We start from the raw sequence: 23,620 nt of genomic DNA on the forward strand, positions 1-23,620 counted from the left end.
GCTTCGCTCGTAAGTTTCATTCACAATAAGATCTTGCTGAGAAACTGGTTTTCTCCAGAAGTAAATTTTTGCCTACCTCTTACGTAATGAAGGTATATTTTTGGCACCTTATTGTTAAGCGCAAAAAACTAACGTTAATATCGAATAAATTTTTCTTCCTAAATATATGCAATAACTATGTGTAAATAATAATTTGATATATTAATACCAATAGCTTAGTAAAAAACAACCTTAACAACGTTTCCATTATTTTATATTTTTCCTACCAATTGAGAAATCAATTTTTTCTACCCACTAAAATAATTCACCAATAAACGCACATACATACCTATTTCAACCAAACTAATAACATATTTTACAAATCTTAGTATATTTTATATACATATGACAATTTGGCGAATTTCGAAATATCAACTATTTGACAAAATTTTATCTTTTTAAAGTATTTAAGAGCAGCTTATTTTGCTATATAACATCACATTTAACTAATTGCTGATGCCAAACAATTCAATCTTCATATCCATATAATAACTGATGTATATATATATATATATATATATATATATGCGCAGTTTATATATATTAGAAAATACATACATTATTATGTTCATTGAAGGCTTTAATTATTTTTTGCATTATACTTTTCATTGATTTTTAGATTATTACAATTTCAAAAAAGAAGTTCGAATCAATCAAAATATTTAAGATAAAATAATTTCATTATTAATTGATTCAATAAATTTTCATGAAGAAATTTCACCCTTCCATATTATATAAATTGCATTATACAAAATTTGTTTGATACAATGATCAACCTACTCAAATTCAAATATGTACATATAAAAAAATTACAATACTTCGAATATCCTATATAGAGAGGAATAAATTTGTACATCCTATATAGAGGAATTGTTTGCTTTTTCTTTCAAAGTATGTAAGTATGTGTTGTTACAAATAAATTAGATAGAAAATTTTAAAGTAATAACCGAACAATAAAATTATTATTAAAGAAATCAAATAGCAAAGAACAGAAGAAAAAGCAAGGTGTACGAAAAATCAAAAAATAAATAAAAATAATTTTATAATTTCTTTTTTCTTCTTCTTCTTCATACATACACTTGAATTTAATTCTATTGTTTAATCCTTGAAGGAATAAATATAAGAAGTGTGTTTATTCTTTAAATATACATAATAATATGAATGGTATTATTTATATATGTACTTCACTCATGATGAATTGAAAATTTACTCTCCATCCATTTGAATTTCATGTTCTCAAAATAATTTTGTTCCAAATTGAAGTTGAAATCTTTAAATAGCAGGATAAAAAGAAATTTAAAGAAATTGCGAATGCATAAACATAAAAATTATAAATATGTATATGTGTGTATATATAAAGAAGATAAATTTTCTGCCAAAAAAATTCTGTTTTTTTTTTAACAGCAGGAAAAAAAACAAAAAATAACAGCAAAATGAAAATTTCAACTCCATAAATTCAAGGAAAATCAAATAAAAAAAATCTTTATTTTTATTTTGTCTTCCTTCATATACAAAAGATCTTCTATACCTAGAAAAAGTACAAGGTACCAAGTATATATTATACGTATATGTAAATAATCTAAGTAATCATCATTATAAATACTTACACACTAAGTTTTAATATCCAACAACAAAAAACGTCGTCAGTACCATTATCAAAAATTAAAAAATAAAAAACTCAAATTTTTTGGTTATTCTCACGTGAATATACTTGCAATTTTTTTTTTTGTTTTTTTGTTTTTGCTTTTCATATTATCATCGTAAAAACGAAATCATATCATCGGAGCATCGCATTCAATTGAAACTAAAAAAAATAATCAAATTGAAAAAAAACATAAAAGAAAAATATCTATAAGTTTGTTGAGTTGAAATTACCAAAAAGAAAGTCTATGATATTCAAGGACAGAAATTCCCTTTAAACAAAAAGAAGAAATAGAAAAAATAATATTTTTACCTAGAAAACCGCCACTGCTGCCGTCGCCCTACCTCACTATTCCAAATCAACTTCAAAATTTGATTTTTCGGATCATAACCCGTGTATAACGTACGAAATTAGTACAAAGGTACACAAAAAACAAAACAAAAACGCATCAAACTTCAACTTAACATTTCTTTAAAAAACGGAATATTTTATTTCACTTTTTTATAGCAAGTCGATAATATAAGGAAGGAGGAAGATAAACCTACCTATAATCATATGTATAGAGAGATTTATGTGCATAAAAATTCCCATTAGATAACAACGAATAAATTCATCATCATTACATTGTTCTTATGTTCATTATCAGTAAGCAGAAAGAGAAAAGAGAGTAGATGGAGGAAGAGAATGAGAAGTTATAAATAATTGTTTAAATTTTTCAAAAAAAAAAAAAAAGTAATAAGACAACAGTAACTGTGAATGTACTGAGTATGTACACAATGTACACATTTGTATACACACGTTTATAATATTTAAGAAGTGTGGATTGGGGATTGATGAAAAAATTTCTGTATTACTTAACATACATACATGCATGCATAATTATCACGTTAATTAGTTTGTGAGATTGGTTTAAATGTTATATTTAAAAGTTAAATGTAAACAATTAAAGTAAACCAGAGACATAAAAAAGACAAAAACAAAAAGCAAACCGAAACATCTGAGCAATGCATAAAGGTTTTGTAATTTTTTTCGGAAGAAAAACTTAAACATTAAAAAATGTGCTTTTTAAAGATAAAAAAAAATCGTGAATTTTCTTTTCTTTTCTTTTTTTTTTGCAATTATTCTAAGTGACACAAAAACACGTAACTTTAATTATTTAACGATTTAATAGAAGTCACCTGAATGTATAATGTTGCACAATATAATGGGGTACCAATATGTATGTATGTAGTATGCTTGTATATTTTTCTCTTTTCCTTAAAGTTATAAGCATCGAATACAAAACTAGCAATATATTTTCTTTATAAATAACACTAACTCGCAGAATTTGTTTACCCCTTTCTTTTACTATCTGAATTGTTCAGAATTTGTTAAAAAGGTTTGTAAGTAGTATTAAGTAATAAGTAAAGTATAAAGTTCCCTGGATTGTGCGTTTATTTTTAATTTTAAATATAAAACAATAACGTATTAAATTTGTCAAATTCGGAAATCATTTAATTCGAAAATTTTAAGCATTTTCATCATAACTCTATAGCTCAGTCAGTAGATCACCTATTTAGAAAGGTTCGACTGTAACTGCTTAGTTCGACTTCTTTCCAAGGAGAAGTTTTGAGATTAGTTCTGGCTTCTATGCCGTGCGGCTCTTCTCTATGGAGAAGATCATCAGGTGTATAAAGAAACTATCTTTCTTATTGAAATTAAAATTTTAATTTTTTTAAAAATAAAGTATAAACTTTATACTCAAAATTAACATTTTTTATTTACATGAAATTCTTTACGATTATTTATACTCAATATCTTTTTTATTGCCAATACACAGCAGCCCAGCGAATATCATTTTTTGATACAAATGTCCTTTTTAACTTGCAATATGTACTTTATAAGTTCGTTTCATTAACTTTAAGGTTAGTTAAGGGTTAAAAAATATTTTTTTTCAATGTATTATGTAGCTAAAGAAAAGACGAGCAAAAGTTATAAGTTCGATTAATTCCCGAAAGAATATTGAAGTCTCAAATCACATATTCGTTGAGAATAAATTATTCATAATATACAAATTTGATTTTACAGATACGAATTTTAAAGCTTTTATAATGTTTGCCTCTAAAATATTTAGTGACAACAAAATTTTTTGAAATACATATCATATACATATATGCCCTGACATTTTTAGTTGAATTTAATTCTGTAATTTATTTATTGCAGTAGTTAATAGTAAATTAATTTACAAGCACAATTGTTAATTGTTTTATATGTAAATTAATTTATTGCTTGGGAATTATGTGTATTTTAATAATAGTTGTATTAAGTATGTATAAATTAATAAGGTGTTCTGTATTGGAACTAATGTTATTCCTTAGACATTTACTAAAATTTTACCAAACGTTTACGTTAAATATCTACTAATAACAATTTGAGGGATTATCATATTATCGAAGCGTTTGCAAATATTTCACGATTCTCTCACTAGAAGCAATGCTAAAAGTACAACACATGAACTTAAAGCCATGGCTTGTGTATTATAAGCATCAGAAGTACTGCCCTTCCTAATTCTCAAAAATTAAAAATCAAATTTAAAATTGATAATTTTAAAGCTTCTATTCAACGGACCGAAAATATCACATTAAGCCAGTTATAATAACAGTCATTGCTAAAAATATTAAGAATAAATGATTCTGTATAAACATACTATAAAATGTTATAAAAAATTTGTCATAGATTTTTGAAAAAGAATGTGACTAATGTTCAAAAAAGAGTATTTCTGTGGTTTTCAGAAAAATATTGTTAATTTAAAAAATGTTGTTTGAAGCTAAAATCTGATTGTCAAACAAACTGTCAAACGTGACTGATTACATATTATATAAAATTTATATTCATAATATTTAACAATATCTTATATTCTTGTTGGCATTATTATTAATAATATTTTGAACAATAGTGGTATTGTTATACCCATATAAAAATAATATTTATTTTATGTATTTCAAACAATTGCAATTACAAATGGGTTTTAAGTTAATATTTTCCTTTATTTTTTTTTACAGATGAAACTCTAAATATTTTATGAAAAAAATATTGAAGTTACTATTGATTTAGAAAGGTCAGTTGGAAAATATTTATCATATTACACAGTTCCAAATGGAGAAATTCGCTAAAAGTTTAGAAACCATGACAGCGACACAAGATCATTATAGTCTCCGGTGGAATAATCATCAAAATCATATATTAAGAGCGTTTGATACTCTGCTACAGACAAAAGCTCTAGTAGATGTTACATTAGTATGTGCTGAAACGAGTATACAAGCTCATAAAATGGTTTTGTCAGCATGTTCACCATTCTTTCAGCGTGTGTTTGCTGAAACACCATGTAAACATCCAGTTATAGTTTTAAAAGATTTCCGAGGATGGGTTGTTCAAGCAATTGTTGATTTTATGTATCGTGGTGAAATTTCTGTGCCACAAGAGCGTCTTCAAACCTTAATACAAGCTGGCGAATCACTACAGGTGCGGGGGTTAGTTGAAAATAATGTACCAGAAAACAACCCAACGCCTGCTGCTTCACCGGATGATTTTGGTATGTTAGATACATCATTGCTATCATCAGAATATGGTCGGTGTTCAAGTAGCTTTGACGAAGAATGTCCAACAATGGTTAATAACAGTGGTTCAAAAATAATGCTCTCACAACATATGTTCTCTGCAGCAGCGATGGCTGTTGCAGCTTCAGCATCAGCATCAGCAACTGCAAATACTCCAGAAACAAATAGAGAATCATCAACACAATTGAATAGTTCAAGATCAGATTTATGTACATCACCAATGCCAAGAAGAAAACAAGCACGACCAAGAAGAAGGTCTGGCGAATGTCCTGTACCAGATTTAAACACAAATAGTAAACCAAATACTCCGGTGCCAGAAAACAACCCGGCAGGTGATGAGCCTTTAGAAAATGATAATGATGAAGACGAAGAAGAAGCAGAAATAGAAGAAATTGAAGATGAAATTGAAGATGTTGAAGATCATGTTGAAGCTATCAAAATCGAAGTAGATAAACATCGAAATTTAGTCGAAAATACCGAATCAGAAAAGAAAACGTCTGACCATGAAACAACCCCAACGGAAAATGTTGAAAATGTAATTGATGATAACGTTATAAACTTAAGTGAACCAGAAAGGCCGCCTGAAGAAATTAGTGACGAAATCAACCTAAATTTGAATAAGAGGCAAAGTTGTAGTCCTTTAGATGGTCCCGAAAATTTGTGTACAAAAAAGAAAAAATCCGACGACGAGGTAGAGGCGGAAACGAATAATGACGTTAATTCAATAAAATGCCCTGAAAATGATGGAAAGGAGCAGAATGAACAAAAACAGAAAGAGGATAGTGCTAACAATAACACGCCAAATAACAATCGAATTGTATTATCTTTAAAAGATATTCGACATTTGAATAAACAAGGAACTGTTCCACCTAGATCTCCTCCCAATCCATTTCAACCGCCACCTGATTTAATAAGACCACCGTCACATCATCGTGAACCACATTTACGCGATCACAGCCGAGATAGTATGAAAAACGACAATTTAGATATGCTTCGTAATCCAATGGAATCAATTCCAGATCACGGTAGTCCTTTAAATTTTGACCATATGGATTTATCCATGGCTGCAGCAGCAGCAGCTGCTGCAGCACACCATCATCAAAATCAAATGAATTCAAACCATTTATTAGGTCCTGGAGGACCACATCACCATCCATTACCACCACCTCCACCACATCATCATCGTGGTCAATTAGAACGTTTAGAAGAAAGTTTAGCCAACCGTTTAAATAAAGAATTTGCACCAAGCTCACCTATGAGTTTACCACCGCATTTTAATCCGTCAGATGGACCACCACATCCACCATCACCATTACCTTTTCCTGGAATGTCATCGGCTTTAACACTTACACCACCTCACAGTAAGTAATAACTAATTTTTACACTTTTTTAATTCAGTTTCAAGTTAAAAATGCTTTAATTTAGAGAAAATTTCAAAACAATTGATGAAATGTTTTAATATTACAAAATTAAATGATCTAAAAAAAGAACAAAATAAAACAAAACCAGGGTGTGTTAATTTGGGTATTTTTTTATTTTCCATGGGGCACTGGGTGACTAGGCTTTGGATAACATATTAAAATATTATACAAATGTTGAACGTTTTAACCAAATGTTTATTTCTTTTTTTATTACTTAAAATGCAAAAAATCAATGGCTGCAAAAGAAATATATTTAAAGAAGAGTGCATTGAAAAACTGTATAGATTTTTTTATTTACATTCAAAAAAAGACGAGTAAAAAATATCTTTTGGATATTCTAACAGAATACAGGGATTTCAATTTTGAAACTACTCAGTTCAAGAGAAATGCTAATTAAATTTCAAATAATAATCTTCGAAGTACTCAATAAACTTATGAAAAAGTTCCTCAAATGAAACTTAATTAGTTCTCATTTTATCAGTATTATTAAATTCATGCTATAAGACTTTCATTCTATCTTAATGCCTTATTGTAGCGTTTTAAGAAATTTTAAAGAAAGCGGCAAACTGCATGAACAATTATTTTTTAATTAATTTGGCAAAAAGACATGTTGCTTTAGTTTACATGCTATTAATTAAATTTAATAGACAATCAGCCTTCACTCTTATTTTAAAATGTTCCTAATGTATATTAAGAACATCGGATGCACTATCTTGCCCATTGATCCCCCAATATTGTGTAGAGCTCTAAAATTTCTACAAATTCTAGCTTTTTCTATTTGAAATATAATTACAATTTAAAATGATACTAAGCCTGTATAGCGATAGACTATATTATTTATGTTCATAAACATATGTTGCTGATATATTTTGTTCAGAAACATTGCTAAAAAGTCAGCAATATAATGAAATTGTTACGAGTATCGCAATTAAGTCATATTTGTTTTGCTCATAGAATTGTTAAAAATACATTGCAAGAACATTATGCTTTTGCAGTATTGCATTTATTTGTATTCATTTATTTTGTAGAATTAATTTATAAATTCTTTTAAATATTATGAACACATGCACCGCAATTATAAATTAAAATCCAAACAAAAGTAAAAGAAGTCTGTATACGTACATTTATATGGATATATGTATGTATATTTATGTACATGTGCTTAAAAACCAACTTTATTCTATCTCACATACGGATATATTGTTTTTTTTCAGTTTTAAATTGGGTTCGGCCACATTTATTCATGAAATATAAACTGAATATTTACAAGAGAGTTTTTGTAGCCTTAGGCTTTTAATTGTTCTTTGAAACCTCTCCAATCACAATAAAAATAATAAATAGCATCGATGAAATATTTTTATGTATGTATATTTTGTATAGATGCATATTAAAGCCAAATATATCATGCAAATGTGTGTGTATATGTGAAATTTGAATCTTGATCAGCGTTCCCACTTGGATACAATTGTATCCATTTGGATACATTTTTTGCTTTAAATTTAACTTGGATACAAAGATACTCAAATTTGCTAAAATGCCGAAATTGGCTACATTTCAAAATTTTGCTGAAATATGGATACATTTATTGTCTAAACACTAAATAAATGTTACAAAACTGTTAAAATGGTGCTAATATTAAAACGCGTAATTGCTTTATCTTTCAAAAGTGTTATTTGCTGGCATTTCTAAGCAGATTTTCGAGTTTACTAGAAGAAAGTAAGAAATCTGCTTTATTAAATGAGTACTGCCTCTTCCTGTATTCAAATCTAGAACATTTAGACAAGAACGTACCAGAAATATTTTGGTGTAAGCTAGTTGTAATAGAAAATGCATTGGCTGTACATATTTTTTTAAATTTTTCCGTTTTAATGGTGAAATGTCTTTAGCACATAATTCAACTACTACAGAAGGCATATATGCATATGTTTTTTCTGACCTTAACTTTCACATTTAAAATATAATAGAAGTTGTATATGATTTCTTAAAGAATTTACTATAAATAAAAAAACCAACAATAGGACGGCTTGGTATAAAAATTCTACTTTATGAGTTTGGATACATTATGGATACATTTTTTCCTTGAAATTGGATACATTTTGTTTTTACCAAGTGGGAACACTGATCTTGATTTAATTTTTTTTCATATTAACAATCAGGACTTAGAAAACCTGTATAAAAAATATCAATTGCAATATAAAATCGAAATTCCATGATAAAAATAAAGAAATCTTAAATTATGAATAAAAAATTATCATAAACGAGTTTTGCTTTTGTTTTTTCAATTCATGTCCGACCCCTAAAATTTTCTTTCCATTTCAATCAGAATTAAAAACAAAATAAACTTTCAATTTCACAAATTATAAAATGCAAAATTGCGCTATTATATAAAGTCTTTAAACAATTCAATATGATGAGTTCAAGAAAAAAAGGAAAACAAAGAAAAATATCAGGCCTTAAGCATTTTATTTAAAAAAAAATTATTAGCGTAAGGAAATTTAATAATGTTTTAAAATAAAAATGTGTCTGTAGGACACAAGTTTCTTTTAGTTTCATTCTATAGGTTGTTATAATTTCCAAATTATTATTATTTTATAAGATATTCATTTTTGATTCTAAATCTGAAAAAAAAATATAAAGGACAAACTAATAAAAAGTGAAAGGAAAAAATTAATCATCAATCAAACCTTTGAAAAAAACGAAATGTTGATCAATTGATCAACATTTGATTGCAGTTAATTCTTTATCTATTTAACATTACTAACAATTAAACGTAATAATAAGAATGCAGTCGTAACAGCGACTTATTGTCAAAATGGCAATACAAGCTCAAATTATATCTCAGGGTGGCCTCTTCGCATTTAATTCCAAACACAAAAGCACTACGAACCTACAATACTCATAACTGTGTATATAACTATATTATATATTAAATAATATGAAGGTTTAACAGATAGCTTTACATTTTTACTTCAATATAACAGCTTTTCCATATATGTATTAATTTATGTAAATATTCATGAACTCTGCTGATAAGGAATATATTTGGCACGATTTGAATTGTCTTCTTGCCCTTATTATAACATATTCTTCTAGCTCTAGATTCGGTCATGTGCTTGCACTTCTTCAAATTCTAGAATGCCATGTGTATTAACTAAAAAAAAATAATCACTAATCAATTGGTATTGAAAATAAAGCTCAACCTATCAAAAAAAAAAATAATTTAATAATGATTTTAAAAAAATCGAATCGAATGGTTGATTTTCCTCATATATTCAACAATAATTTGATTTCATATGTCTCAAAAAAATAAATAATTCAACATCAAAATTAAATTTCAAATTTAATAATGAGCTTCCCATTTTCTCTTTTCAAGTACACAGTGAAAAACGAAACATCATAACATTGGCGTTCTTCATCAATTTTAAAGAGTTCTGCACAATAAGAAAACAAAAGCAAAGTATATTCCTTCTTTATACATAACATTCAAGAATGTTTATTTTTTTCACATAGAATTTAATAGATGAAAAATAAAAAAAAAAATAAAATAAATTATTTATCCTTATTTTTTCATATGAACACAAGGATTATTATTTCCTTTACGCGTCTTCAAATAGAACAGAAACAAAAAAAAATACCATAGCAGTCGTAACTTCTTAACCCACTTCTAGTGAACGTCTCAAATTTTTTCGTTTTGTTTTGTTTTGTCAAAACTGCTTTACGCAAAACAAAATAAAATGTATGGAAAAACAATGTTCTTATGCTGTTGCCTTCAATTTTCGTCTTATACTTCCTTCAGTAAAATAAAGAAAAAAATAGAAAAAAATAAAATTTTGTACAAAAAAAAAAATAAAAAAGAACGAAAAAAAAAAATGCAAGAAACCATACACACACACGCATTCCCACTGAATTGTTATAGATTGAGTTTATATGCAAAATACTTACATAGTATATACATATATTGTACAAATATAGTGGCATTATTTTCACAAGTTGCATCGTTACATTAAAATCAAATCAAACAAGACTTTACCGCAAAAAAAAGTTTACAGTGACAGTAGGAAACATAAAAACAAAAATTAAGAAAAAAAAAAAAATTCCGCTATTTAATTTTTTTTTCTCGTTTTAATTTCTCTATATTTACTTCACATAACCTTTGCAAGATTTGCGATACAAACTTTCATACACATATCGAAAAAAAATTAAGTTGAGTCAAACAAATGTTTTTTAAGTAGGACTTTTTCCTTCACATTGCATACATTTAAGATGAAAACAAAAAAAAAGAAAGACGCGTATATGCTCTTATTCAAGGGTTAGTTGCGTGAGTTAAAACAAATAATTATATATTTTGATCGTATGGCATTTACTGTTAGCTGTCTGCATTTATAGAAATTAGGAAAAGCTCCCAGCTTCGGTGATATAAGGTGGCAAAAATTCGAATTTAACAAATTTTGAGAGGCGATAACTTGAGAGGAAGTGGAGATAAAAAAAATTTTTCGTTAGTATCCATTTGTTAATATCTCCGGCATAGAAGAAAAACGATATCAAAAATTTAATATAATTTTAATGGTAATTTTGTTTTTTTAAAGTTCAACTATGCTATAAAGCGCTAGAAGAAGCCAACCATTACTTTTCTACGTTTATAAAACTTAAAAATGTTTGTAGTTTTGTTTTGTTACAATAAATGTGGGCTTGTCAACAATTGGCATTTTTATAGAATTATATTTTTAATAGAACTTTGGGGGGGGGGGCAGATAGATAAAAATCTGCTTGTACGGAAATAAGTTTTTAGTAAACATCTATTCATATGTTGAATTTCAGTTGTTTACCTTAAAAGGTGTAGAAGTTTTGCAAGCATGTCCACAGATGGACGGACATAGTGAAACTAATAAGCACTCTTTTTCAAAAATTTTTTAGAAAAGTGCTAAAAAGGGGCACAAAATAAGTTTCAAAGGAAAAAAAATAATTTTTATTTTATTTCCTTTGCGGATTTAGCAATTTTACTCGTATATATGAAAAATACGAAAACTTCTTTCCCATTTCTACATACTCGTAAATATATTTAAGTAGAAAATAAAAATGCCAAAGAAATGAAAACCTTGTATAAGTTTTCTTTAAAAAAATTTTATTTGAATACCAACATAATTAAAATTTTCTTAACAAATCATAAGATAAAAATCGTAACACATAAAAACTAACTCAAACAAGTGAATTTCATTTGTAACAGCAAGAAAAGAATGACAGAAAGGTATAAAATTCTCTAGTCAAAACTAATTATTCAAATTATTTCTAAATTAAATTTATCAAAATTAAATTAATTATTTATTTAATGCTTAATTCAAACATATAATTTAAATACAATTTAGGCCGAACTTTATTAATAAATTTAAAAACTTAACTAAAACTAAAATACAATTAACATGCTCAAACTCAAACAAGATTTTAACTTAATATGCTATACTATCAGACCAAATTTAAAAGCAAGTATTCAGTTTGTCAAATATCGCACAAATGTATCAAAATAAATTGAATATTTTTGTGCTTAACTAATAATGGGCCACAATTGTTACCACGACAAATCTTTCTTACAACAACTAAAAATTTAAATACATTTCTAAAATCTTTGCTAAATTTAAAAAATAAATAAAAAAAACGTTTTTAAGAAGGTTTCACCTTCTTAATATCAGAACTTAAGTTTCACCTTCTTCAGAAATCAAATATTCATTTTTGCTACAAATTTTCAAGTTCCTTTATCGTGGTATCAAATTGCATATCGTACTTAAAAAGCTTTCCATAATGTTACGATTTTAAAATTGTAACTTATGGAGAAATTTACCTAATCCAAAAATTCTAAATAAATATGAGCATGTCTGTATCTTGATTTATTTGTACACATTTTATGAAACTTTGATATAAAAAAATCTCCGGTGATCGAAACCTTACATGTCTTCAATTTTAAAAAAGAATTACACATGCTTTATAATAAACATAAATAAATAACTTTCAATTCATAAATGTTTTACGATAAACATCTATAACAGAATCTAATCTATTATTTAAGATAACATCAATCACTATTTAAATAAATAAGGGATAACATAAATATCTTTTCAAATTTTTTATGACGAAAAAACTGCTATTTTAATTTTATAAGAATAATTTGTAATTTCTTACATATGCATAAAAACATACAGGGTCTTGTGATAAAAGCGGTAGGGGCGGTTTTAGAAGTAAATATATAAAAAAAAGTTTCATTAAATTTATTCTTATAAATCTTGACACTCAAAGAAACTACAACATTATATAAATTTGTATGAAAAGTCATGCAATTTTGACCAATAATTCACTCCATAAAATGCTGCATTAAGTAACAACGGTAAACTTGAATACTATAATTTTTTTAATGCAAAGAAAACTCAGGAAAAAAGTTCAATTAAATAATTATGTCAATCGCTTCCGCTTAATCAACTTAATACCAAAACTATTCAAGGATATGACAAATTTAAAATGATTTTAAATAGAAAACAGTTGAATGTGTTTTAACCCCTTTTTTTGTAAAGAGAAATATAAACGAAACCATAAAATTAGAATTATACACTTTTTGTAAGCACCCTATATTTATCCATATAATATTTGTATTATTACATATTTATAACGAATAATATACGCAAAATTACAATCATATGATAAATGTTCCTAAAGCACACATTCAAAAGAAAAAGGTATTATTAAGATCCGCAATACAAAAATTGTCATCATTAGTTGGATAAAACAAACATAAATAAAAATGGATTCGAACATTATTGAAGGATAAGGTATTACAGAAAAATATTGATGAGACCTATTCCTTTTTTTCATTTTTTCAAGCTCTCCTGATCTTTTTACACTAAATGGTATGCAAAATTGAATAGTGACAAAGAAAAATTATTTGCACATATTTATGTACGTGCATTGTATTATTTAAACAAAAGAAACAAAACAGACACACTTCACAAATTTTATATTGCATAAAGTATAAGTCAATAAATTTATATTAAAATTCAGAAATAATACAAACATTTTTATTAAAAACAAAAAAAACTATTTTTATTATTCGATACAAATTAATTGCATATATCATAGGCGAAAGAACAAAAACTTTCAAATAAAAATAACAAAACAGTAACATTTTCCAAAAATCAACTGTTATTCTCAATTGTTTACTGTTCAAAAGAGACAATATAGGTATGTACATAACTAAACGAAGTCACATACTCCAATACATACATTACATACGTATGATACATAAATGTATATAAATCATTAATATCATAAAGTCCTTAAAATATCTACAGATAGGAAATTCAGAAATATAAAAAAAAAAATTTTCAAAATATCCTTATTTGATACTTGAAATACAAAAGGAGTAGGAGCTGCAATTTATTCAATAAATTTTTCAGTTCTGTTTTTATTTAAAATTAATTTTTTTTTCGTAAAGCGCGGCAACATTGTATTTTCGTTTCCTTTTTTTTTCGTTCATAAAAATAATATTACATGTATGTTTGTATATTTGCATATATGAATATATGAAAGGTAGGAGGTAACTTCATATATAGGATGGAAATTAAAATACAGAAAGAAAAAATAGCAGAGTATACCAAAAACGAAAAGTAATAAATAAATACGTAATCCTTAAAATGGAATAGGGAAATCATATTGTATTATTCGTGTTCAGTATAGAAAACGGCAAAACGGGACATTAAAGAAGGTAAATAAGATTTAAGCAGAGAGATCTGCTCTTAAAATCTTTCGATAATAAACTAATTATTCCTGTAGCCATGTACATAGTGTGTACTAAATGACTTTTAATTTTATTATTAATTTTCAATCCATATCAAGTTTTTACTTTCTCTACACTTTTCTTACACAATTGCCTTTTCATTTATATTTCATCCGTTTTCTGCAAAAAATTTATACAGAATATTCGAATATTTGAATTTTGTTAAAACTCCGGAATTAAGATTATCTTATTATTAATTCTGTACAATAACTGAATGCTTTTGGACTTACATTATTAAATTTTTTATCACTAACCTTAATTAATTATTAGAAAATTGGTTAATCAATCATATTTTCAAATTTAAATTATCTTGAAAATCCGTCCAAGCAAATTCGAAATAGACAGATGTAGAAAAAAAAATGCCGGCAGATTTAAATCTCGCTAAAAAAAAAATTACTTGAGTTTTTATATCGTGAAAAAATTTATTCCTTTCCTTTTAAAGAAATTTGGTGAGATCACAGATCTTATACATTTTGTAATATTCTTCATGATCAAATAACGACTTTGCTCCACTGTAATTCGAAAAACAATTTTCTCATATTAAAACATCTTAAAAATCTTTAAAATTTTCCTTTTAATAAAAATTCTTTTACCACTCTGATAGTTTATTGTAATAGTATGGAAAATCATTTTATATACAAAATATTTTTGTATGCTAAACAAGGATAATAAATTCTGTACCTACATGTGATTTTAATATTTTTAAAATATATTTTTGGAACATTTATTTGTTACAAGGGAATGGAGGTCTGGTTTTTAAATTCTGGAGCATATATGAGATGAGAAGCTTAAATGATAAATTTTATACGTTAGAAACGAAAGAAAACGACGAAATAATTTCAAGTGCCTTACTTCCATACAGGAAAAGAATGAAAAAATCATTGTGAAAAAAAATATAAAAAGAAAACCTATTTTTCCGTTTTTATTTCGTTTAGATTTTTAAGGACTCTTTCTTTTTAAGATTTTTATTTTTTTTTTTTTTATTTGAAGATTTCAAGTGTGACGTTATTTTTAATGTAGGTGGGATTTTTCCTTTTTTTATATTTCAAAAAAAAAAACAACTGAACAAAATTGAACGTGAATTACATTCAGTATGCATGTGGGGTGTAGAAGTTTGTATGGATATAAGCAATCATAATACGCGAATAATTTAACTATAAATATGCACATGTATTGTAAATATTATAAAAAAATATACAATATTCCATATAAAATGCGCATTTATAATAAGAACAAAAACAAACAAAAAACAAGAAATCCTTGAAAAAAATCTGGATTTTCTTAATGATCGCAAATGTCTTCACAAAAATTATAAAAACATGAAATAAGTGAGGAAATTTTTGCAAATGTGTGGAGATTTTTTTTTAATTTTACACTACCTCATATCAATATTAAAAATATTGTTTTTGTTGTTATTTTTTTTATATTAATAAAAATATGAAAACGAAGAATTTTGTTTTCTCAGTCCCACACACCATTTATGAGTAACTGTTTTCTCTACAGTACAGATTAATTTTCTTTTATTTTTAGAATTTATTACCAAGGTAAGAAGTAAAAAATTTTAATATTAAAATATTTTGTTTGTTTTTATCTTTGGTGGAAATAATTTGGAAGCACGTGATAAAATAAATTGATATCCTTCAGGCGATTTTATTTTTATTTTTTTGTATATTCCTGCAATATAGAGAAGAACGGACATAGAAGAATATGTTGCTGTGTATGGATTAGAAAAGTAATTTTATTGATTTTTGATTTTTCAAAAAATTTTATTGCAATAAATTTTGAATTATGTATTTGGTGACACTTAACTTTTCAAATCGCAAATACGCAGAAATTTAATTTTATAATTCTAATGTTATTTAATTCTATAAATAAAACTAGTTCATCTAGTAAAGTTCAATGATCAATAAGAATTAAAAGTGATAATTATTTAATATAAATTAGTTTTCAATTTTTTACCGGACTCATGTCAAATTCTACTATAAAACTTAAAAAAAAACATAGAAAAACTTTAATTGTATTATTCGCTATTCAAAAAATAGCAATATATACGACATAAAAATATAGACTTTTAAGTAGGACGAATAATAATAATCGAAATCTTTATCAGAATGCTAATCGCAAAAGCAAGCAAATGTGGTAATGTAGCTAAAGGGGATAGCGAACTACTTAGTTTTGTTTCCTTGAAATAGTTTCTTCGTATTTGTCTAATGTAAAGGAAGAGACGCTTTTAAGAGAGTACCAATTAAATATCTTGACGAAACTGTCAAGAGTATCAATGGGAGATTTGCTGAGCTTAAAAAGTAGATTTAATGGTTCTTAAAAGAAGTAATGTGTTACGGGCCCACTACGCTCTCATTCTAAGTAACAAATTAGTTCTGGTTCAAAGCAAAAAAATATATTAACAACAAAGTCTTTTACTCCTACATCGCTAATTGATAAAGTATTTGTGCTGGCTTTAAAATTTTAATTTACACGAAAAATAGCACCATAATTTGAATGAATTGCAAATTAACAATAAAAATTTTTGATTTATACTTTAACCGTGTTGAGCTAGCAATTAGAGTATTGTAGACACGATCATAAATAATTTTTTTAAAATATTTCTAATTTTTCAAAAAATATGACAAAATTATATTTTCTTTACATTGCCCTATATTTTATCGAAAACATAATTTCCTTCCTTTTTCTACTACTCTTTTCGCCACCTATAGTATGTTCTAAAAATAAAAATCGTAAAAACTGTCGATATACTTTTCTCAAGGCCAATATTTTATTTGTAATAAACCTGCTAAAAACCATTAAAAAATTTACCAAATCATATAAGTAATAAAGTTCTTTTGTTCTTATTTTTATAATAAATTCTCGAGAGCTTTACTTGTACCAGTCTAGGCACTAGACCTGACATTATAGAACTAAACGAAATGTGAATAGTATATTTCTTCTTCCTGCAGAGGCTTGTTATTCCTCTACTATATATTGCGTAGTGACAAAACACTAAAGCGCGGTGCCATACAGTCTAGAGATCAAAAGCATTATACGTTATAAGACGCCAACACTTTGGCATTTTCCAGAAGATAACGTCAACGCTAAATAATGCACTCTACAAAGTATGTTGTAAAAATTAGACAACATTCTTAAATCAATTACTTTACCATTAAATATTTATTACCAAATTAATTTTGAAATCCTTCATCATTTAATTTATTAAAGCTTTTTAAAAATATTTTAATTTAATATAAAAATTTTCTACAACTACAAAAATTATAAAATATTAATATTGAAATTATATAAGAGAAATTTGTAAATCAAATTTAATTTTATTTTTCAGTGTTTGGATTAGATTCACCATTAGGGTTATTTCCACCTGGCATGGATCCAGGAAAACTTTACAATCCATTAATGGATATTACAGATCCACGTGATTTACCTGGCAATCATCCACCTTTTATGAAAAAGAAAAGTAAGTAAAAATCATAATTATATATACATACGCACAAACATTTATCTTACATAAAAACTTTTAACATAATTATATTTTATTTGAACTTTCATTTTATATTTTCGATTGCAAATTAATAATGTCATTTAGAAAAGTTTCCTTTTTTTTGTTAATTGTTTTAAAGGGGCCAATAATTAGCATAGCATTTTCAATATTAATTTTAAATTTTATTATAAAATTAAACCCATAAGCATACATACGAACATATATATGTATATCAATTAAATTTCTCTTTAATTTTCGAAATGGTTCCATTGATCGGTTTTGACAATATTTTTTAACACAACAACAAAAAAATTTACTTGCAAATTATCACAAGGTTTGGATTGTGCAAGTGTGAAAAATCTCTTTTAACTTTTACTTTTGAATATTGTTCTCCTTGAATAAATTTATACTTATACATACGTACACATACATGTATATTAAAATTATATATATATTGCTGTGTTTATTTTGCACATTTTTTTAAAAGCAATATTGAAAGTAAAGTGCTGTACAAGTTTAAACAAATTCTTTGTTGAAATTTGTAAATCCTAAATATTTTTTTTAATATTTAATTAAAAGTTGAACGTCTGTTTCTTCGATTAAATTTTGTTGTATAAACAAAAGAGTTGTATGACTTATGAGATTAAATGAATTTTCTTATAGAGCACACATGATTACTTGCATAAATTTCGTATATAAACAAAATAAAATGATTTATTTTTTTTTTCACTTAAATCTAAATTAAATTTTCAATTTGTGTTTTTGTTTTTTAATTTTATACTCTCATACTATTCATATATGTTTGTACATTATCACATCATCGGTGAAATTACACAATCAATCACCTGTTAAAGGTGTGCAGTCTTCCATTCAAAAGCGTAAACCACATGTGTTATGCACGACTAGATACCAAACATTCTATCTTCCTCGAAATAATGTTACAATTTTAACATCATATAACTTGGTTTTTGTTTTACTATTCGATTCGATTTTTTTTTCTAATCTTGTAATCCATGCTTTTGTTACTTTCCCTTAAAGTAAAAACAAAAAACACAACATATTTTAAACGCATTAAAAACATTTTTTAAAGTGAAACAAAAAATTAAGGAAGAAAAAAAGAGTTAAACATGCGAACTATAAGATAACAGTTATTATATCAGAAATAAGAATGTTGTTGCCTTTTTCAAATATAACTTCAAATTCTAAAATTTTCGTTTAATAGGTTTTTAACCTACTTGCCTTTATACGATTTTTAGTACATGAAATATTTGACGAAATTTGACGAAATCCCATATCATATATTTTGAATCTTTTATATGACATTTTAAAAAAACAATAGATGATTTCATTGGGTTATGTTGGAAAAATATTGAATTTTGAGTCCGAAATCAACGCCTGAATTCAAATAAGTCTGGCTCGTTTTATCCTGATTTGATCAAAAAACTTGCAGTTCAAAAAAAAGAGCTCTTTAATGCCGAATTTTCTTCCGTATTGTAATATATTATAAAAACTACAATTTAAAAATTTTTAAGGATTTTTTGTTAGTTTTACTATATTCGCTCCTCTTTTTAGACATGTTCTATGAAATATAAAATTTTAATCTATATTCGTAACCAATTACAATTTTTAGAGTTTTGTGTGTCAACGAATAGTAAATCTTAATTAACTTGAAAAAACAGTGAATTTTGTAACAACTTTGTGTAAAATTTCGAAGTGTTCAAAATAAAAAAAAGTTGTTACATAACAAGTTATTGAGGCGGGACACTTTTTCCTTGTCGAAATTATGATTTTTCAACCTAAAGGATGTTTTAATTTCTGACCATGGATCTGACCACAGAAATAAAATTTGCAAATATAAAATCGCAAATTTTAAATGAAATGCCCAAAAAATGTTTTCTTTTTTCCACAATAATTTTAAATATGCCCTTTTTTTCTTTACCTAATATAGTAAACGGAATTACATTGTCGTGATACGTATCAGTTACATTAACAGATTTATAATAACAAAACTAAGTTACTTTAAAACAAAAACCATGTGAAATTTCTATTTACCTGGTATTGGCAGTAAAAAATTAGATACATGTACTTTTATATATATATATACATACACATTTAAGTTGTTTTACAAAAATTTACCAGGTGAGAGTGTTACATGTTACAATTTTCTTATTATTTCATTATTTTATTTTGATTTTTTTAATTCCTTCTTCCTGTGTGAATGATTTTCTTTTATTCATAGTTAATTTAATTTAGGCATGTTTTTCATATGATTGTTTTTTCTTCATGTTTTCTTATTTACAATAACGAGTAAAATCGAAATATATAAAAAATATCACAGTTCAATAAATTTCTAAAATTTTTCAACAAAATTCTCATAATTTGCGTAATTTACGTTATGTTTAGGTATATACATATATAGAAATTCATTTAAAAGAGTAAGTGTAGCTAAAATAAAAATATAAATTAAACCATGTTTTTGCAATGAAAAATTTGGTTTTTTTATAATGTCAATATTAAATTTCTTTTTTCAATAATAGTTCAAAATGAAGCAAAAAAGAAGAAATTTGTGGTGTATATTGACCACAATTAACAATTAGATGTAAAATTATAACCGGATATTGAAATATTTAGAAGAATACAAAGAAAACAAAATTTCATAAATACGTACATAGTTATGGAATTTTATCACTATCAACGCTTGCAATTTGTAAACCAAGAGTGATTAGTTGGAAAATAGTACAGAAAACTTAATCGTTAATTTTGTAACTCTTCCGAGAATATTAATAAATCCATCGGACACTTAATTTTTGTTTGAGTGTCTTCTTTCATATTTGAAATAAATAGTACATGCGTCAATATGAGAAACGATGTAAACGCTAAAAGAGTGTGGAAAATTTGAAACTAATTATTTTATGGGCCCTTAAATTTTAAAAAGAACAGGGTATAAAACGTCAATTAATTTTTTCGTTCATATGTAAAAGAAATCTAATGTGGTCAGCACATAAACGGCCGTAATGTATATTTGTCTAAATTGGTAAAAGTATTGCAAAAGATTTTGAAATTGCGTTTTAAACACTTTTTTACAATTTTAAAGACACAAATAAGCTTTTAGTTAACATGTCTAGAAAATTGTGAATTTAGCTCTTAGTAGAGTTTCATTTCGTGCTGTCCAAATTATACAAAAAGTTCGTCAGTAGTTTCTGGGAACAACCAGAACTCAAATATTAAATTTCAATTCTATCAATTCGTTCCGTAGCTATGGTTAAAAATGTAAAATCGGCCCCCAGATCAGTTTCCGTGTTCTGACCTTTCAAAAAGATTTACACATTCATTGTTTTAACACCTTGAATTTAAATATTAAATTTCAATGAAATCGGGTAGCCGCAAAAATGTATATTTGGCCTGTAGTAAACGTCCAGTTTCTGACACCTAATTTTTTCTAAAAGTTAGTAGTTTTCGCGTACGGTCGAATAAAAATGATATGAAATTTCAAGTAAATCTGTTGAATATTTTCTTCAAAATGATCAAAAATACAAAACAGGAACGCAAAAACGTGCAGTTCAGAGGTCTGATATATCCCAAAAGTTGATCAATCCGTGGCATAGGCAAAATAAACTTACATATATAAAATTTCATCAAAATCGGTTAAGCCGTACTAGAGATACGCGTGTACACACAAACCAACAGACCTACAAGGTTGCTAAAAATAGCTTATTTACACTTCCCTACCATGAAGAAGTGCATTGCCATCGAAAGCCCGATATGCAAAATTTGTTGCCATCACATAACTTACCTTATTGTATGGAATGCGGTTGGTAAAAAGATGGAAGAAAAGACTGTTCATAATTTCCATATGTGGAACTAGAAATTGATGTATTTGCAGAATAAGGAGACCTTAGTGCATATTCCAGGGAACTGTTTAAAAATCACAATCTATTCCTCCACAGAGAAGGGAAATAATGGGGAAATAATTACTTACTACAGCGGAGTTCCTAGTTATTCGAGTTAGCCAGGGAGTCGATCGTGAGGGATGTTGTAGGGGTGAGTCGTGCACATGGAAGGGGTGGAATGTGTCTCATAAGCTGGTTGCGGTGCGTTAATACCTAATTAGTACAATCTATAATCTACAATTTCTATATTAAAAAAAAAACAACTTTCTCGGAACAATTATGCGCTACTTCTGAACTACTTCTTCATTTAAACTATGGAAGTTAACAGTGTTAGGAAATGTTTGTAATGTAAATACCTTTAAAAAGATATTTAGAAGGAGAGCATGTATCCAAATTAATGGCTACAATATTCTTATATATGTGTGAAAATTAATGCAGGTTTTTGGTCATTAAACCTCTGATATTTCAGTCTTGTAACGGAATATTTCTCCAGAAAAGCGTTTCATTCATACAAGCGAAGAGCAATTATCAAAAACCACTGTTTCCATGTAAATAATACAGACAATAATGAAATTCGTTAAAAAAATATAGATTCTATATGCATAGTTGATCCCACGAACTATACATAAAACATAATTTCTTTTACATTTACAAAGATAAATGCATATTAGAACATACAAATGGTATACAAATTGAAATTTGCATACGTTAAAATATAAACGCCTTTATTTTATATTCATGTAAATAGATACATATATATATAACACGTAACAATGTGTATCATTATTATATTGTTATATGAACATATAATGAAAAATCAAAATATGTGAAAATACAATAACATTAAGATAATATTAAAATCTATGAAACGAAGTGAAATCAATTCAATCACATACTTACACAATCGCGATCTAAATTGAGACTCCACCTGAATAACAAAAGGTTATCAACTTTTTAAAATCAGTTAATGATTCAATCTCAAAGCTCAAACAATTTGTTTTATCTTTTTACAAAATATTTGAAAAAAAAAGCACATTTATGATTTGATTCTGTCTGCCCGTCCATTTATCAAAATTTTTCATTTATCAACTTCCTTCAAGAAAGCCTAAATTTTCCAGATCATATTATTTCTCTTGTTCCTCTATTCATCTGAAGTTGTAGCTCTAAAAGCTTTTAGAAAGCAAATTCTTTTAATTTACTGAGAACTTCAACACTGAAAGGAAACGAAATATTTCTTCTTTCGTATAGGAAAGCATAGATCTATTTATTAAGGGAAAATGTGCTGCTTTACAACCTACCGGTTTGACCAACTAATTTTTTAATTTTGTTTTCATTTTATATAATTGTATTATATGAAAGGAATTTTTAAAAATTACATAAAATAATTTTAATAGTTAATAAATTCAAATGAATACGTCTATTTCATAATGCTGACATATTATTAAGCACACCTCTTGATATAAATATAAAATGTAAACTAATGGTGTATTCGAATTTAAGCTTAAATTTTTGGGTAAAGTTTATATTACAACTTAAAAGAATAATGAATTCTTATCTTATTTGCTTTAGTAACAATTTAAAACTCAATTAAAAATGTGGAAACTTTGTTGAAAGAATTTTGTTTCAGTCATTTTATGCACATATCATATAATATTCTGAATTTAAATGGTAAAAAAAGTATTGTCAGTTTATTTCTTTTTATTTACTTAAGACAAGTTAATTGTACCTA

The 23,620-nt window shown here is 26.3% G+C and overlaps 1 protein-coding gene across 2 annotated transcripts in view; it reads left to right on the top strand.

Annotated features, from left to right (window-relative positions):
* Nucleotides 1-23,620, top strand: part of LOC129606329 (protein jim lovell) — a 79,377-nt gene that overhangs the window by 50,065 nt on the left and 5,692 nt on the right. For both annotated transcript variants that reach the window (XM_055516595.1, XM_055516593.1), the window contains exons 2-3: nt 4,723-6,638; nt 17,846-17,977. In XM_055516595.1, coding sequence (XP_055372570.1) covers nt 4,817-6,638; nt 17,846-17,977 — 1,954 coding nt within the window. In that variant the 5' untranslated portion in view covers nt 4,723-4,816. The remainder of the gene's footprint in view (nt 1-4,722; nt 6,639-17,845; nt 17,978-23,620) is intronic.

The sequence above is a fragment of the Condylostylus longicornis genome, unplaced genomic scaffold (genome assembly GCF_029603195.1).
Source record: "Condylostylus longicornis isolate FDR11 unplaced genomic scaffold, ASM2960319v2 ptg000018l, whole genome shotgun sequence".
Taxonomy (NCBI): domain Eukaryota; kingdom Metazoa; phylum Arthropoda; class Insecta; order Diptera; family Dolichopodidae; genus Condylostylus; species Condylostylus longicornis.